Source organism: Aptenodytes forsteri, unplaced genomic scaffold, assembly GCF_000699145.1.
Source record: "Aptenodytes forsteri isolate BGI_AS27 unplaced genomic scaffold, ASM69914v1 Scaffold243, whole genome shotgun sequence".
NCBI lineage: Eukaryota > Metazoa > Chordata > Aves > Sphenisciformes > Spheniscidae > Aptenodytes > Aptenodytes forsteri.
In genome coordinates, this window is record NW_008795314.1 from 208,774 (window position 1) to 227,079 (window position 18,306).

The following is an 18,306-nucleotide window of genomic DNA, read 5'->3' on the forward strand; positions in this document are numbered from 1 at the left end:
CGGGTTCTTGTTTTGCTGGAGAGTGGCCGGGGCAGCCTTTGGTGCCGGAATGGCGGCTTTCTCATTGTCTGGGAATTACCTACAGATTTCCCGAATGAGGGGATCTTCCTACGCTTCCACCGGGATGGAAGTTTTGTAACCCGGTGGCCAGACAAAGTTACGTCAGCGCAACCAACAGATAACGGCAACGAGTGTCGCGGCCGCCGTGCAGGGCGGCGCGGGCATCCTCGGGCTGAAGGCATGTGTGGTCCCACCGCGGCAGGAGCACTAACGCCTGCTTCAGAGAGACGCCCCGTGGCATGGCTCCGCTCAAAGGCCCACAGCAATGGACTGTGAAGAGACCAAGACGTTTTGAAGTATGTCACTGTAAAAACCAGGCAGCAGGCAGTGATTTTTTTCCTAAATAATCTTACCACACTGTTTTGGTTTTTTTTTTCCTCTGCTTTGGCTTTTTTCTTACTCCTTTATTGACACAAATAAATCTCAGTGTATCTCCGGTGGGTGAATGTTCCTAAACGTTGTCTTTTGGGGATACCGAATCCCCGTCTTCAGAAAGAGAAGGGAAGGAGAAAAAAAAAAAAACCAAAACCAAAACCCAACCCATTAAAGGTTCAGATTTTTATATGTATATATTTCAGGTTGGAATCCTCTAGGAGCTGTCTAGATCGGCTGCAAACACAAATCCGTAATTCTAAATGAATGCATGTACATTCTGACATTAGTTTACCAAAAAAAGTTGAGAATGAGCGGTGTTTTAGGAAGCCTGTCTTACGGCAGAAGACAAGTTACTTGATTACGATTTATTAATTGAGGGGAAGGATGAGCTCTGGAAATAAAGGGTTTCTTAATTAACTGAATCACGGCAGGGTTGGTTGTTAAAATCGTATTAAGCCGATATCGGATGTTCTCTGTCCTAGATTGGGTAATCTCATAGTTTCCAATGGTTGGCGAGTGTTTTAACCACGGAAGCATGAGGTTTTGATTTTTTTCTTTTTTTTTTTTTTCTCCTAAAAGAGTGGATTGTTGTCCACACAATCTTTTTTTGCCATTTTGACCATGCTAACATTTTTTGCTCAGTCTTTGGCTGGCAGATGAGAAAGCTAAATCTGAACACGCTGTTCTTGGCAATGACTTGTCTTTCCACTCCTCCAGTCAGTGGTGTCATGATTTCCACGTTAAATTCTATTTCCTCCTTATTGTGAAGGCACTAAGTTTCACCCCCATTGTTTCCCAGTTACCTGTTTCTCTTGGGCCTTTCTTTATGTCCCTGGCACCGTGTAAGCTGCATCAAGTTGTGCCATTAGCAGATTTTATCCTGTTCCTGCTGGTTGCTCCTGCTTGGTGCAAAATCTTCACAGCAAAAAGCGAGCAAATGCGTAGCTGAAAAAAAAAGGGTTAACCGGCCGAGGAGCTTTCCGACAGACTTCACTGCCCGAAAGACTTGCAGTGTCCTCCCTGGGGACAAGCGGCCCCTGCCTGCGGGGCACCTGCCGCTGACGTCCCTCTCCCTGGCCTCCACCAGCCCCCTCAGAGCCACTCCGGAGTCTACAGGAAGGTGCTTTCGTAAAGCAATATTCCTGGGTTTGCAGGTTTGAATTTTATAACAGAAGCCATGATGGCGCGCGGTCACCTCTTTGATTTTTAGTGCTCTCTAATAACAAAAAATAAGTAATTTTCACGCGTGACGCAGCTTGATTTGTCCAGGTTGACAGGTTTAAAAAGAATACATCATAAATGCTCAAGGTTCCTTCTGCGTGCAGTGGCTCTCTGTACACTGCCTCCTCCAAAAGAATTTCTTTTCCCAAGTTAGCATCTCTTATTTGTACAACCCCTTAACTTGTTTGGGTGGCAAGAAATAAAGCTGTCTAATACCCTGTTTTATATCTACAGTGGATAGTCTTGGGTCATGCCCTGGAACGAGCTGGCCAGCCTCTCGTTGGACCATTATCTTCCAGACTTCCTGCCCTTAACGGGGACTCGCGGAAGAGAAAAACCCCTTGGGAGGCCGTGCAGTGCATTCCCTTTATGCTGGACGCTGATTCTTGACCTGTTTCACGGGCTAATAATTCCCGCTGCTGAAGGCTGGTTCTTACTCGGTAGCAGAATTATCCAACGCAATCCGTCCCAACAATTTTTTCCTTTGCTTTTCAAACCCCATACAAAGCACTGATGAAAAGTAAGCTTCCTTCCTTTTTCCTGAGTGACTCTGCCCCAAAGAATGTCAGTCAGAGGTCTCGGCCGTCTTGTGTATATACTTTTTTTGGGGCTGTGTTCAGGCTTCATACATCAAAATAAATTGAGCTGTGCTTTCCGGCAGAAAGCAGAAGGGCTACGTCTGGCGCAATAAAAGCTGCGTGGAGAGCAAGATGAAAGCATGCAAATCTCTGGAGATGTAGTATGTAAGTCTGCCATTCAGCTTTATTTTAATTTGGTTAAAAAATAAATCTTGCTTCTGACAGTCAGCTACTTTAGATTTCAATCAAACCTATCTAGTCTGCATGCTTTCTGCACAAGTACTCGGACTGCTTTGGTTTCTCGCTGGATCAGAAATGAAGAACATTTCTTCCTATTAAGCTTGAAATCTGAGCTATGCAATGTGGGACTTCAAAGTGGGTGTTTTGTCAGGGATGGGTCAGAGAAATGCAGCTCGTTGGTGACTCAAAGAGCTCGGGAATCCTAGCGCCTGATCTGGTCCGAGGCAGCGCTCCCAATTTGTTACCGCTGTAAGCAAGTTTTGTCGTGTCCTGTCCCGTCCGTGCCCCCCCCAGGTTTGGTCTTTTATGCAGCGCTGTGAGATCAAATCATCTCTGCATCCCTTTCCCCCCTCCCCCCAGAATTTATCTTTAAGCTTCCAGGAAAAAAAAAAAAAAATTATTGACATCAGTATAAAGAAACGGTGGCATATGAACCGAGACAAAGCACGTGCCAAGGTACCTTCTGGTCCTGCTCGAGCGAGGATGTCGAGTTACACAGGGTTATTTTGCATTTCAGCCCTGTTCTGCACCCTGTTTCTTGGCAGTAGAGCCCCGATTTTGCAAATTTTCATTTCTGTAATGACTCAGTGTTTGCTAAATAGGAATATCCCATGCTTCCCCTCTCCAAGGTGCATGCTTGAGGATATTCTTTTTCTATGCTAAACAGCGAAGGAGAGGAGAGGAAGGGAAAGGACTGGTAATCTTCAAAATACTATTACAGCTATGATGTTCTTCTCAGAAACATCCCGACTGGAATTTCCCACACTTGCAAGCATTTCATGTCTCACCACACAGCCCAAACTAACCCAAACTCTAAGGGATTGTTTTTCATCTCCAGAACTGGTGTTCCTTGATGCAGCTTTTAACTTTCCCACTTCCTGGGTAGTCACTTGATTATGGTTAAGCGTTGGTAACAGTTTCAAAATCCTTGGTGTCTTTCCTAATATTTGGCTCAGTAATCCAGTAGCCTGCAGACCCGCTGTTGCAGCAAGCATTTCTGCCGCCTGGAGATGAAAGGCCATTTTGCATACTTTGAGCTGTGTCGTTTCTTCGCTCTGGCACCAGGCGGCTGAGGCAGATGTTGAACGATGGGGGAGGTGGGCTTTTCCCAGCATCAGCTGCAGCCCACCCACTACAGGTGGTTAATTTGCTGGTCCAGTCAGTCTTGACCTTGAAGTTTGGTTGATGGTTCTTGCGCGCATGCCTGATCAGCACCTCCCTTCCCTGCATCCCGTCTCCTGCTGCGTCCCCGACTGCTGTTGCTTACGGCGCTGGGACGGCTTTGCAGCAGCAGACCCACATTTCAGAGGTGCGAGACAAAGCGGATGCGCTGGGAGTACGCCAGGTCCACAATGTAGAGCAGCAGGTTCACGTAGGTGAAGATGGCAATCACCAGCTGGCTGTCCCAGGGGCACCTGCCCTTGGCGCAGAGGTCGGGGCGCCGCGGGGAGCCGTACTTGCTGTCGAAGCAGAACACCGGCCAGATGACCGCTGCGCTCATGTACAGCAGCACGGCCCCGAAGGTGTAGACGACCACAGAACGCTCGAAGGGGAACCACAGCAAGGCGGTCTTACCTGTGACGCTGAAGGCCACCACCACCACTGTCACCACAAAGCAAAAGCTGTAGACGGCCACACACCACTGCGTCGCCACGTATTTGTCATGCTGGCTGTCGTTCACCAGCGCCCCGAAGATGATGCAGGCCACGAAGGCCTGCACGATTTTCAGGAGCCCGGAGACGGTGGCCATGTAGCTGGTGACTTGTCCGGGTTTTGCCCTGGTTAAGAACACCTCGGCGGCGTACGCAATGAACAGGAGGCCTGCGAAGACACTGGCTGCGATGCGAAAGTCTCTCACCTCACAGCCGATGGGGTAACAGCCAAGCTGGACGAAGTAGAGCGGGTAGATCACCGCGGCCGTGACGGACATGAGCGTGGCGAGCATGGCAAAAGCGGCAGTGAAGTTCCCCCAGGAAATGCTCAGGCAGCTGTGCAGATGTGTAAATTCGCAGGTGATGATGAAGACAGTGATGGCGAAACAGAAGGTCCAGACAAACATGCAGAAAGTGCCGTATGCTGCGCTGAATCCCCCCCGGTGGGCTACCAGGCTGAACGTGGTGCATCCAAACGTCATCTGCAGCAAACGAGCTATTCCCACAGGGGATGTCACAGCAGCGATGTTCAGATACGGCCCTCCCGTGCTCTCCATCATCTTTCCGGTCCAGCAGACAATGCACTTAAAGCCCCCCCCAAAACGTCCTTTCAGGCTTTTGCTCCTTTGTCCTGAGTCAGACCTGGTACGGGATCAGTAGAGCGGCAGCTCGAATCCCCGCCTTGTCTCTACCAGTATCGGTAGGTGCTGCGTGTGACGCTGAGTGTGCGTTTCTGGCAGCCTCTCAGCGCAGACTTGCTGGCTGCAGGGAGGTTACTGCCTGGCTCTGCCCACCGGCTGCAATCTCAGGGTACCGCGATCAGCTCACTCCGCTTTCTCAGGTCTGAAACCTGCCCCGTGTTCTGTCCTTTCACCGTCTCCTTTCCCACATGATGGCCGAAAGGATCGCTTTCTCCCTGGGGGCTGACATTTATTCCATTTTAGCTCTGCAGCTGTAGCTCTGCTGCGCCGTTCGCAGGAACCTAGGAGTATAAATAGGGGCTATATTAATAGTTCTGGAATGAGTCCTGCCCCCCCTCAACTGCCGTGAGCGGGTGTTATTTAACACTGAAACTGCGAGCTCTATCAGAGGCTCTTGATTATCCTTCTGCCATTCCTCTAGAAACGTTCGGGTCACTGGAACGCTGCTGTTCTCCCAGCAGCCGCCCCACACCGTGGGGGCTGTCTGTGGAAGCGGCTGCGATCCAGCCACGCTGCAGAAACAGGAGCTCAGTCCTGCAGACCCAAGGCCCCCTGAGTGGGGGCACAAGCCCGAAGGCATCACAAGCCCTATAAAAGGATTTAGGCCAGAGGCTACGATAAAAGCTGACTCACTTTGCTCCTTTTGATCGGGAGCAGTAATATATTCACCTGCTGTGAAAGGCCCTGCTGTGCTTTGAGCATTAGTGAGAGCACGTGGCTGTGAAGATTTTGAGCACCAGTCCTCACTGTCTCCTTAAACTCTTCCCTGTCTCTGTTTTACTTATATGGGAACCAGTTATTCTTGTATCTCTGAAGGCCAAAACCAAATACAATTGTAAAAAAAAAAAAAAAAATTGCTTTGATATTCTTAGCTCTGTTTTGGAACACAGATTTCAATATATACTGTCAAACCCTCCCTCCTGTTGGATCAAGGCTTCCCCAGGTAGTCATTTTTGGTATACATTTCCCCAGGCTTGGTCTCTACCCAAAAGTCCCTTAGTTCTAACTCTAAAAGCCCCAAAGAAAATTTCTGATCGAGTTTCAGAATAGGAAAAATGAAAAACACAACATAGTAGAAAAATTCCTCGCTTACCTCATGGCAGCATTGCTGACTCCTCACCTGCAGCCCAGCTCTCGCTGTGCTGGTCCCGGTATGGAAGCAGGATCGTCCTAGGAGCTCTGCACAGGTGCAGGGAGTCAGCGTGACCGAGGGCTGGGCCAGCCCAAGCCATAAGACCCTTCTGAATGGTTCAAGGTAGTCATCAGCTGTGCTGATAAAGTCTGTGACTTCCTAACTGGGAATTATGATTGACCCTCACGCTTGGTAACAATAATAATTGCTTAATATCATTGTTTCTTATCCGTATGTTAATGTAATGATGTGACACCCACCGATGAATCGCCACACGCAGTGCTAGATACTATGAAGAAGAGCTGACAAAAGAGAGTGTCTGCTCCAATTTATGATCTTAGCATGCAGTTCTGGGGCAGCCTGGGTTTGCCCAGGTGGACACTGCTCCCCCTTCTCCCATGACCCTTCCCTGTGCTGTGGCTGGGGACCCGGACAGCTGAAAGCTCCCAGACCCCCGGAAGAATATCCGTTCTCAGCAATTTGCTGCCCGCAAGGTCTGCTGGCACCAACGCTGCTGGCGGGCAGGACCAGCACCTGGGATGTGCAACCGCAGCAGCTCGCGCTGCCGGGAAGCGCGCCTTCACGTGAGTCTTTGCTTGGATAAAATGGGCTTTGGAGGCAACGCAGCACGTCCAGTTTCTGGCTGTTTGTTCCCGCCCCTCCACCCTCCTCCCTTGCTCTTACACATCTTGCCTACAGAAATGCTCTGTGAGCTGGATCAGGATACTAATCTCAGATTTAAAAAAGAACAGCAGAGAACTTGCACCTGACGGGGATTATTTTTAACCCGGAGTCATCACTGGTCTGATTTACACTGCAGATGTGCGTGGTTGTATCCACACAGCAGTAGCATTGACTGAGCAGCCAGGACCAGGGGATTGGACAGGAACGATTTAAGCTAGCGTTGCTGCTGCAAGTCACTTGTGATCCAGCTGTGGCTTAAGACAAGAGACAACTGGAGACAGATACAGGTTACAGCAGGATTGCTTACGGTGAAAAGCAGTGGCTGCAGCACTCCAGCAGCTCACAGTCAGCGTTTTGTAGGCCAGGGATAACTTTACAGAATGATTCGCATGAGAACAGTACAAATTTTGTGGATGTTAAGACAAAATGTGCCTACCTTCAGCTTTGTGACCATCTTGTAACCTCAGTGTCCCTTTCACGAAAACCCCTCCCATTTTCCTTAAAAAGACCTCTGGTGCTAAATGTAGAAAACCTGCATTCATTTGGGGTGGAAGTTGCACAATTAACATCACAACAACCAGGAAATGCAGCAAGAGAGCCAAGGAGCTCCAGGTGAACATGTTCTCACCCTGAGGTCTTGCCCTTCCGGACTCTCTACGTTAATCCTTCACTTCTAGCAGAAGTTTTCCAGACTTTACTGCCAGCGCGGTGCTGCCTGTATTGTGACGTGTCCTGTAAAACCGAGGGGCTGTGTTACAAGGCAAAGCTATTGCTGCTGTTGGACTCTCACCCATCCTGTCTGGGGACGCTGCTTTGCTGTCCCTGTGCAGTCCCAGCACTCCATCAGCGATGCTCTGTTGCACCTAAACGCAGCTGAAATCACACTCGTCATTTTTCTTCTCAAGCCCTAGCAGGAGCCCCTCTAGATCCCCCCCTCCCAACACTCCCCATTGTAGCGTTTGGCTGCAACTGTACCACACTGGCTACGTGGGGTCAGTGAGGAAAAGTTTATTCAACACTTATTATATGACAGGCAAGTGGCTGTACTGCACTCCACAGTCGCAGGAGAAGAGCGATTTTACAGTTTATAGCCCACTGTGCTGTTGCTTACACTGTAACTTGCTGCATCACCTCCCATCTGACCAGGGGACCAACGCACTCGTGAGCAGAGAGCAAGGGGACGCTCCGTGTCAAGGCACACTTGAGGACAACTGCTTGCAAGGCCCTGGTGCCACAGGCTGATCATCACAATCCCCCCCCCAGCTGCCCTGCGTGCTGTCACCCATCGGTGATGCCTGGGCTCAGAGCAGAGCGGGTCCTGCTGCCGGGCTTCCGCTTCCCATGAGAAATGGTGCCACTCCGGAGAGACCTCAGCACCGGGAGGCAGTGCCGGCAGAGGGCAATGGTCTCCAAAATGAACAGCGGGCAGGAGCAGCGCACCAGATGGACCGCTGCCTTCTGCCGGGGTGTTGGGTTTGAATGTGCGGATCTCTGGCTTCTGTGGATCCCCAGGGCCTCCGGGTGCTGCCAGCAGTCTCGCTTCCCAGCATCATACAGATGCGCTGCCAAAGCAGGTATCAGATAGAAGGTCATGAATTAGAAACTTGCAGCTTCTTGCACCCCATCACTTCAGCTTGTTGCACTGCTCCTTTGAGACCCTGTTCTTCTGAACAGGGAAGACTCTGCCCGGGCAGTTTAAGGTTTGTTCTGAAAGGAGATCCAGAGTCACAGACATTTGCTGGTGAATGGCATGGCAGCTTTGCAATTAAAATGAATGTTGAGAAGCCCACATACCCACGCATCAGACCAGTGGCTCCTAAATGGTTAAGTCACAGCATCTTACAAAGCGAGACATTGATCAGCACAGAAGAGACCACGGCTACTAAACTGTCCAGGTTTTTAGCCTGGGTTCCACGCAAGAGGTGTCCTGCCAGGAGGACAGCGTAGCAAGGGCTAGCGCAGGGGGCAAAAGGTTGATCAGCCGCTCCACGGCTGCAGCAGACGCTGTGGAACTGAGGAAGCAGCAGCAGCAGCAGCAATGCTGTCCCACTGCTGCTACCACCCTCTTGCAGTGTTTTTGCAGTAATGACGCTGCCTCCACGTTGCTTGTCCAAGGAACGGAGCACCTTCCCCTGGAGCAGCCCTTCTGCGCCTTTCCTCTCCCCAGCGTGGCTCTTCCTCCTCGCAGCTGCCCCCAGTCCAGCACGGAGCTCCAGCCGGTAAGACTGGCAGAACGTAGTTGTCCACGGTCTTCACTGTATCGTGGCTGGCTTTGGCGTGCATTACTTGATCAGGTCTGCAGTCCTCCTCCGTGAGGGCTAAAGAGTGGGTTATCTGGGCAAGAGTGAGTTTCTCTCAGGCCCTGTGTGTTAGCAGCGATTCCCGTAGTGAATAGAGGCACAGGGCCCACCCTCCGGCTCGTGACTGAAACTGCTTACGCGCGCGACGCCCAAGTCTGGACCTGTAGTCAACGCAGTGCACATCCATAACATTCTGCTATCAGCTTTTGACTTCTTGGTTGCATTTTAATTCTGGCTCAATCATGTGATGCTTTTGGAGACAATTTTCCCCTCTCAGAGGGAAAGCATCTCATCTAGTCATAAGATCTGAGAGTACAAACACATGGTACTGAATTCTTCCAGTCTTGCCCTTTTTGCCACTGGCTTCCGCACAGCAGATGTCACTGGGGATGGACTTAGAAGTGCCAGCTTTACAAAGGCTTGGGAAAATTATATTTATTGCACAAGAAGTATAGAGCTGGAAATGACCTCCTGGGTTACAGAATCCAGTTTCCAGCTACGACTTGCAGCCACATTGTATAATTTTTCTAATAAATTAGCCAAGTTCCCCTTTAAAAGTATTTCCGAAACTTCTCCTTCTTACACATTTTAAAAGACTGTTGCAGAGGCACACTAAGCTGAAAGAGTGATCCCCGACTCCCAGGGATTTTTTCCTGTGCTTGCAAGAAAAACACCCCCTCCGAACATGCTTTGCCTTCTAGAAATTAACCTTTGAATTCATGTTTTAGATATACAGGTAACCAGCTCTGCAAAAAGTATTCCAAACTTCAACAGCGGTATTTATACTTTACTGTTTCCTAGTAGAAATACATCGCTGGACACAGCCTAAGGCACTTGCCGTATCTACAGGTGCATCATCTTGTGTAGAGCCATCCTGCGAACAACCGATAGGCCCAGTAGTTTCCCTTGGCGCTCCCAACTGATGAAATTCAGCAGAAATTCTGGCTACTGCTCAAGTACCAGCACTTTGATTGACTCCATGTGACTCCAGCCCTCAAAGGAATCCCATCTTCCTGCATGCTTTTCCAAATGTTGTCTGTACTGAAGAAGCCTCTCAACTTAGTGGCATGAAAAATGTAATCAGAACAATTTTACTTTTACAGACAAGTCATTAGAACGTAAAGGATATCGGTAATCCCTGGACTGATCACAGGGAAACTCCACTGACGAGTTTTCCTGCATTTCAGTTCTGCTGGGAGCACCAGTCCTTTTCTCTTTAGCTACTTCTTTATCTTAAATGTGCACTAAACCCATCTTGCACGGCGGGACGGCCGATTTCCTGTGTGGTACTGCCCGACCGTTTGCTGAAGTCCGTGAAAAGTAACCGAATGGCTGCGGTTTTGTTCGTTTTGGGGTTTACTCACCCAAGACAATGGATCTTACAAATAGCACTTACAAATACCCGGCAAGACCTATCTTGACTGGAATTTTTCTAAAATTAGGTCCTAATTTTCTGTGGCCTACACATGGTGTAACCATTTACGCAAGTGCAAGCAAATGCAAAGTCAGTATCAAGAATTTCTGCAGACCGGATGCAAATTACGCTCCTTGTGCAGGTTTGTCGACACCAGCTGCAGTACGCTACAGCATAAAGCTTTTCTGCAGCTGCCTGTATGCTTTCCCCCCTAAGGAATGGTCTCTCGCCCTCTCCAGCTTCAGTCACACATTCCTGATCCCTCCCTTGTTTTCCTCCCATTACCATCAAAGGGGATTCTCCCCGTTCTGAGGTGGGTGTGTTCGCAAATGACTAGAAGAATAGAAATATGTTGGTGCTTGTCTTGTGTTCTCTGCCTTTTATGTTCCAAACGCACTCCATTTTAAGACAGGCCAGACGGTGTGATCAAACGTTTCTCTCACTAGAATAGAGGCCTTTGCTGCAAAACCAGGTCTCCCTGCATCTTAAAATGCAATGCCCTGGAATACCTGGCAAATCACAGTCAAGCTGAAAATGCTGTGCAAGTATGCAAACGTCAGATGCTGGGTGAAAATCCCTGTACTTAGACCTCGTATTACAACCTCTTCGTCAGAGAAACAGTGACAAAGCATACTGCAGGGGGAACGCAGAAGTCTAATTAATACAAAATGTCAATACCACCCTCAGCCCTCTCCCAGGCACAAGTGATCATAAGGATAACCCATCCAAATGAGCAGCATATACAACTTTACAAAGACATATGTATGGTTCTCTGGTCAGCCCTTATAAATAGCGTTTTACATATTAAAATAAATATGTCCACGTTGCCAAAGTAGCAAGAGGTTTCTTCGTTATTTAAAAAAAATATGTTACAAAACAATATCATTTATATTTCTTGCTTAGTTTAAAAAAAGTAATAAAAAAGTCATTTTATAAAATAATACGAAAGTAAATTGAGTACAAGAGTGTCCATCCCTAGCACGTGTCCTGGGTTTGTACATTAGGACTCATCACGAGATGCTGACCTCCAGGAAGTCACGGAATCATTCCTTCACTTCTAGTTGGACAAAAGAAATCCAGTGCTTGCTTTTTTCACCACTTGTATCAAGTCTATGATGTAAAATTCATGGCAAGGGAAGAAGTCCTAGATCTGGGGAAGGTTCTCATTACTGCTATTTATGGCTTCGCTACTCCCTGTATCAGATTGCCTTGTGTAACACGGGAAGAGGATGTGAATGGCCAAAACCGAGCCCTGGAGTTTGGAGGTAACGAGTTCCAGTCAAATAGTGTAAGCAAGAAACTGCTTTTTTTTGTTTTTCTTGACACATCCTAAGTGTGCAAGAGTGTGGGAGCACGTGGGTGTGTACAGGTTTGAGCATGCATGGGTGTGAGCGTGCATCTGCCTGCATGAGCGTAAGGAAGATTAGAAAGTGTGGGAGAAGGGCTTAGAGTCTCCTCCTGATCTAATCTCTCTGCCCCTCTGAAGACCCCTTCCTAGTTACCACTGCTGAGCATCCCCAGAAGTTTACTGGGCTCCAGGCCCTGTTGCTGTGCCATCTTCTGAACATCAAAACCCATGTGCATGAGGAACTGGATCACGTTCATCTCCTGCCCTGTGAACTGGTCCCTGATAGTGGGGCACGAGGGGTTGCAGTGAGGCCACGGACAGCTGTCAATCAGATGAATTGGGCAGCCTTTCAGAGGGGCCTTCCCATTTTTGTTGCTCTCATGTAGGCTCCGATCCCAACAGTGCAGGGCACGGGGTAACGATGTCCCCTTCACCTGGATGTCTGTCCAGTGACTGAAAAGACAAACCGTACAGATTGTATCAGAGGGGTCAGGCTGTCAGAACTGGTTAATTCCCCTACCGATTCCCTGTTGACCTTTCATAGAATCTGCAAAAGCACTCACTTGCGTGTAATGATCTCATGAGACAAACAGGCAGGAGCAAAGCTAGCGCTAAAGGAAAAAAGGAAACATGGATTAGGTCTTGGAAGGACAAAGTAACTCCTGCTAAATAGAACCTTCCGGACTAGGTAGAGGGTGGAAATTTTGCCGTCCCTAGCAAGATTTTTAGAAGCAGCAATGATTATCATGATATAAAACCCGACCGGACTGGAAAGCATCCAGAAGAAAAGGGGTTCCATCCTGCCTAACAGTGCACATTCACAACAAGAGACTCCTGAATACCTGCTCTTGTATGAAGCAAGTAAGGCACGTTAAGAGTTGCTTCTCTGTTGTCTCATCAACTCTCCGGATGTTTTATGATCAGTACTTTTCAAAACATCCCTGTGAGGTTAATGGCTGCGCAACGGCAAGGAGCCTCAGACCCCACCTTGGAGGTAGGAAAGAAAAAAAACAAGTTCCTATTGATAACAAAGGGTAGCTGATAATTGTGAAGTTGGAAATTACTTTGCACTTATCCAGAAAGGAGAAAGGCAAGATTCTTGATGTAGATGAACTAATAGTTACCAAATTTACAACAATCGTTTCTGCAGAGATCTGAGAAATGCTGCTAGGACACTGGATAGGAATGCCTCTTAGAAATAAATGTGCCAGGTTTTCCTCAATGAAATACTTACGTCACATCCTTCAAGGTGTTTCTCAGCTCCCTACCCAGATTCTGGATGTAGAGCCACTGCCCTTCCTGAACAGGCTGGCCAGTGAGGTGAACATTGTCTACAGTAAGCTGGGCCTCATCAAAGAGCCACTGGACAACAAAGACTGGACCTAGGAAGACAAAAAAAATTTGGAAAAGGGATTGCTCTAAGTTAGCTGCGGGTACAGAGGAAACCCTAGAATCCATTTTATATCTCTCCTCTGATACTTACATCGAAGAGTGGGGTAAATCTTATATCCAAAAAAGCAATTCCATTCCTCTCCCTCTTTAAACTGCAGCTTACAGCGTTCAGGAACGATACCGTTCCAATACCTAGAAGACAAAGCAATAACAGAATGAAAGGCATAGCGCAATCCTAACAACGGCCTTTCCATATCCCAGTCTATTTCTGTTCCGATTATAGTTCCAACTTGTTGACACCAGAGTTCTTTCTTGGCTATATTGTCCCATCAACACATTTTAGAGCATCTACAAATTGCACGCATTCTTCTGCACGCCTAGATTTTAAATTATTGTCTTTTCCAATAAAATCATTGAAAAACCACCGATGCAGATGATAAATACTCTTTAGGTATCAAAATGAAGGAAGACAGAGAAGGAAGACATCTTCTCCGCACTCTAACCTCTTATAGAAGCGTACTTTAGAGCATCTGATTGTACCTTATTCCTCTTCTGATGGCTTCTGTTGGAGCACACGTTATAGTATCAATACAGTCAGTTCTGCGATACTGTTTATTATCCAGGAACCATCCAGAGTCTGCCAAGCCTCGCACCTGAATCCCTTGATAACCCATCTCCTCCAGCTGCTCTGCCACTCGATCCACATTCAGGAGCACTCCTGTCCCTCCAGCACTGCAACAGCAATGTTAACACTGCAGTCATGAAGCACACAGACCCGTTAAACGGCTGGCTAGCATACATACTGTCACAGCAGTGACACTGTAAACAACTTCATCTGTCCACAGGACAATCCACTACTGACTTGGCAGTCACCAAGTTATTTCCTTGCTTTGCAAAACCCTCAGAAGTAAAGCCGGTGCCGAGTAACAATCTGATACCTCAGAAACCAAATCCTGTTCTTATTCTTTCTTCTGGGAGATATATGTGCTTCGTATCATTTGCAAGGGGTTTGGCTGCTCAAAAACTGAAAGAATCTGAAGGGAGACAAATTCATCCTTTGCAACTTCTCTATTACACCCCTGTGTAACATACGCCGAGTGTACCATAGCTTTGCGCAACATAGCTCGATTCAGAGCACCTGCGTCAGGCAAGTCTGATTTTTTAACTCAGATGTCCCGAATCTATTCACAAGAGGCATGCGTCTCATGCTGTGGGCCGACAGGAGCCAGCATTCTTGATGCAGGGAAGAATGAATACATTCCCTCCCTCTCGCAAAGCTTTTACCTTGTTATTTTCTCCTAAGTGTACCTGGACCAAAAGCCGAGGAAATAGTCTCGTATCACCCCCTGTTGCACCACTTAAAGGAGAAAACTGAGAAGAGATACAGGGTTTGCTGTGTTAGTGTTACTGTACTCCTAGAAGAAATTTTTCAGGAGCTGCGGAGACCTCCCTAACAGTTTTCTACTGTGGAAATCCCCTGTCTTCACAGGAAATCTTGTAGATACCTACCTGCTCCCTGCTAGCAGCAACACTTTTGCAGTGCCAAGACCTTTTCCCACCAGCTCCTTTATAACCTCCTGAATGATCAGTGCTCCCATGAAGGCATATTCATCTGGAAGAGAGAGCTCAGTGTCAACAAAACTGTTTCCTGTCCAGGCTACGACTTTGGCTTCCTCTTCACAAATGCTCAAGAACCTTATGAAGGGATTATGAACCTAAAACCAGGCCCATTTTCTCCACCTGTATCGAGTACCTCTAACAAGAGATACTCCCCCCCTCCGTACAAAACTTGCCTCCCTGAAAGAAATCAGTTCCAACTTACTGCACCCCTTTTCTCCCAATAAAGCCAATTCAGCCAAGCAATGTTTCACAAAATGTCACACCCACACAGACCGCTCCTTCCTCGGCACCACCAAAAGGCAGCCACGTTCGCTGAAGTGTAACTGCTTCAAAGGAACAATCAGAAGAAGCTGTGATGAAGTGAAAAGGTCCCTTACTGTGACAAAAGTGTATCTGTGGCATCCACGAGTGGTCCGTTTCTCAATTTAAGGGTTAGTGAAGAGAGACATCGGGTGACACCATGTCTGGTTTAAGGCCAGAACTCACAGACCGGCTCAAAGAAAAGCATTAACCTTCTGCTTTTTCAGTGCCACATCACGGAGCATCTTAGGCCCAATTCTTTTGTTCACAGCAACGTCTATCAACAGTGATTCCATTCCGGTCAGAGAAAACTCTTCGTGAACAAACGAGAGGAGAACCAAGCCCCTGGCGTTTCTATAGACATTACTGCACCCAGACACCAATCCTGCGTTGAGTTGGGAAACCCAGAGGAGTACATGAGGTAGAACAATTCATTTGCATGAAATCCAGCTTACTCTGGAAGAGCACTCCTTTAAGCAGACTCCCAGAGTTCCGTCATCATCAAAATGACAGCCAGTGGCAACGCGCCTATTAAGATGAACTATCCTTCGTTTCCCAAAGCAACCTGCCGACAGCTTTAGCCTGACACACGACGGCTCCTTTCAAAAGCCAAATATCCTCCTGACAGAAGTCCGAAACCAAATTCACCGCGCTTGCCCCTCAGACCAGCAAAGCCAAAGTTGCATGCAACAAACCATGGTTCCTCAGCTACAGCATTTCATTTGCTGTGTGCTGGAACCTGGAGATTCATCTAAAAGGAATTTCGTTCCTCTAATCCTTGCATACTGCATCAGTGTAACATCTCTGCAAGCAGTGGCTCTGAACTATGTCAAAACAGCCTGAGCTAAAGAGATCAGGATGTTTTATCTGGAAGTAGCTTGATATTCTTTCCTGCCCTTCAGCAAGAAAAAGCCTGTTCTTCATTCATGTAATTTCACAGAAGTCTGGCCATATCCTTTAATGTGCGATGTCTGGGGCAGCAACAGCCCATCAGCAACACTCACTTTTCTCAGACTTGGAAGAGGCACCACTCCAAACATCACTTGAGCAATAAGGGATGAATCTGTAAGAGAGAGTTGTGTGAGTACTGATGTTCCTTTGACATGCAAGGAGGGGTGAGGACAGGGTCAAGTAACTGGAAGAAAATTAAACCCCGGGGAGGGGAAAAGGGAAGAGTTTCTTGCCCGGTTAGACAACTTACCTTCTTGCACACCAAGCGACAATTATAACTGTCTTGAATTTTCTCCTGAACACTGGTAGTTTTACTGAGTTAAATCAGTATCAACGTGTCTTTTATCAATCTAATTGAAGCACTGAGCTCAGCGGACAGAACGATGGGCCAAGATTTTGCTCTTAGCTGTCCCACTGATACGGTGGATGGCCTGCCACAGGGCAACTCTCTGTGCTTCAGTTTTTCACATGAAAAATGAGAAGACCTCGTCAATGCAGTGCAAATGCTGACTGCAACGACTGGAGGTTTTTGCAGGAATGAAGTTATCTTCCCGTTTTTGTCTCCGGCTTGCAGAATGCAAATTAACATCCCTCCCTTCTGCTTTTCCCTCCTGTACAATGCATATATAAACTGCTGTCTTTCTCATTTCTCTTCTTTGAACTCGAAGAGCTGCTCCACACTCCTCTCAAACTGGCAAATGCGTACCATACTGCCAGCCCACCACTCACAGCAGTATTTGCCACTTCAGCTGTTTGAGAAGGCTCTCTAAGCTATCCCCAGTTTTTCTTCCTTAGATCACCCCACAACTCCCAAGGAGACCGGACTTAAGTTTCTCCAGACCTTGCCAGCGCTACTTGTTAGAGAGCTGAACTAGAACAAATGAGGAAACATACAATTTCCTCTCGCGAGTGTTAGTCTTAATCTGTCTTTGTAGCATTCTTGCTAGCCGAAAAGGCAGGAGATGCTTTTAAGTATAAACCTATTTCCCTTCGTTGTCCCTCCTTACACCATGTTTGCATTCCACCAGTGGGGATTTTCTTCTGGTTGTGATGACAGGATCCCGGTTCCTGCAGACGGGCACAAAGAAACAAGAAATGTACAGATGACAGTCTGCGATTTCAGAGAAACCGTACGAGCCTCATGCAGGATCTCTGACCACACAGAAAACAAACAGCCATGATGAAAAACATTGGTAAGGGAAGTGGAAGGAACATTTCTAAATTTGCCCTTAGGCAGATGTGACTTTCAGAATTTGATTCATGCTAGAGAGGAAGCCTGTCCAGAAGCCTCTTGTAGTACAAAAAAGAACCTGTGACACATATTTAAAATTAAGCGCTTCCCCAAAAAACAAATCCTAGCAGGTGAATTCCAATATATGCAATTATAAGATCTGTGTGAACGACAGAGGTTTGGGTATTCAGAAAGCCGGAGCATAAGCAGCAAGAATGAAAAGAGGAGCTCAACATTCCTGGGCTGACTCAGGAGCCCGGTGGTCCAGAGCGTGGGTATCTGGCGTGCTAATTCCACCTTATGCGTGACACTGAAAGACGCCACAGATACGTCACGTACGCAGCAAACGTATGCTTTCACACAGAGGATCACCTTCGCCGGTTAAGTGACGATACGCAATTGTAAACGGGGAAAAGGTGGAACCACGCAGCTCCAGGCGAAAGCCCAGACGGTTAATCTGATTTCTCCCTACGCACCCAGGGCCAGTCCTACTACAGGCAAACACGCGCATCCAGGGCAGCGCGCAAGGAAGTGCATCTGTCCTGACAAACAGATTAAGAGGTCCAAGAACAGTTCTTCTGACAGGATTAAGAGAAACACAGAGTCTCTTTACAAAACGAAAAACTAAACCACAACTCTGAAGATCCCAGCAGGTTTGTGAGTACATGCGTGCATCTAAACTAAAGAGAGCATGTTGGCCAGAGTTCAAAAAACCAGTACTGTCTACCAGCGATAACCGTACACCCCAACGCATGTGCACATCTGTGCTTTTAGAAGGTTTTCAGAGAGCGGAGAAGCACGCTTGCTTGGGCGTCCTCTCGCAGGAGCGAGAGCCCGTCCGTGCCCGTGACGCCGCTCCGTGCCCGTGACGCCGCGCGGGGCGGGAGCAGTCGCACGGCAGCGACCACGCGCCTGCGGCCTGCGCGACGCCGCGGGCGGCTGCCTGCCCCGGGCTGGCCCCGCTTCCTCGGGGGGTGTCCCCACGGGGCAGAGGGGGACGACTCACCCACTCGGGTGGCGGGCCACTCCCGGGAGCTCATGAGCCTCCGCATGGTGTCGTAGCGGGTGTCGCAGTTCTCCCTGTTGAAGCAGTACCACCCTCCTGGT

At 48.1% G+C, this 18,306-nt stretch overlaps 3 protein-coding genes across 3 annotated transcripts in view; all 3 read right to left on the reverse strand.

Moving 5' to 3' along the window:
- PYCR1 (pyrroline-5-carboxylate reductase 1) overlaps window positions 1–301 on the reverse strand; it is a 4,547-nt gene extending 4,246 nt beyond the window's left edge. Inside the window, exon 1 of the mRNA XM_009279469.1 lies at window positions 173–301. Coding sequence (XP_009277744.1) covers window positions 173–301 — 129 coding nt within the window. The remainder of the gene's footprint in view (window positions 1–172) is intronic.
- Window positions 302–2,391: 2,090 nt separating this feature from the next.
- Window positions 2,392–5,978, reverse strand: MYADML2 (myeloid associated differentiation marker like 2). Its single transcript, XM_009279390.1, has 2 exons — window positions 5,921–5,978; window positions 2,392–5,108 (listed from the first exon to the last, which is right to left on the reverse strand). Exon 2 carries the CDS (start codon window positions 4,684–4,686, stop codon window positions 3,778–3,780), a length of 909 nt encoding a protein of 302 aa, XP_009277665.1. The 5' UTR covers window positions 4,687–5,108; window positions 5,921–5,978; the 3' UTR covers window positions 2,392–3,777.
- Window positions 5,979–10,991: 5,013 nt separating this feature from the next.
- NOTUM (NOTUM, palmitoleoyl-protein carboxylesterase) lies at window positions 10,992–18,297 on the reverse strand. Its single transcript, XM_009279392.2, has 9 exons — window positions 18,206–18,297; window positions 16,976–17,036; window positions 16,022–16,080; window positions 14,607–14,709; window positions 13,638–13,829; window positions 13,189–13,289; window positions 12,940–13,087; window positions 12,269–12,316; window positions 10,992–12,158 (listed from the first exon to the last, which is right to left on the reverse strand). Exons 1-9 carry the CDS (start codon window positions 18,249–18,251, stop codon window positions 11,852–11,854), a joined length of 1,065 nt encoding a protein of 354 aa, XP_009277667.1. The 5' UTR covers window positions 18,252–18,297; the 3' UTR covers window positions 10,992–11,851.
- Window positions 18,298–18,306: the final 9 nt, after the last annotated feature.

Bases quoted from the DNA above. Each gene is read 5' to 3' on its own strand.
- NOTUM (XM_009279392.2), bottom strand. From the start codon at position 18,251: ATGCGGAGGCTCATGAGCTCCCGGGAGTGGCCCGCCACCCGAGTGG. The intron at 14,710-16,021 runs GTGAGTGTTGCT...TCTCTCTTCCAG, and splicing joins CTCTTCCAAGTCTGAGAAAA to ATGAATATGCCTTCATGGGA. The intron at 13,290-13,637 runs GTACAATCAGAT...TTTGTCTTCTAG, and splicing joins GCCATCAGAAGAGGAATAAG to GTATTGGAACGGTATCGTTC.
- MYADML2 (XM_009279390.1), bottom strand. From the start codon at position 4,686: ATGATGGAGAGCACGGGAGGGCCGTATCTGAACATCGCTGCTGTGACA.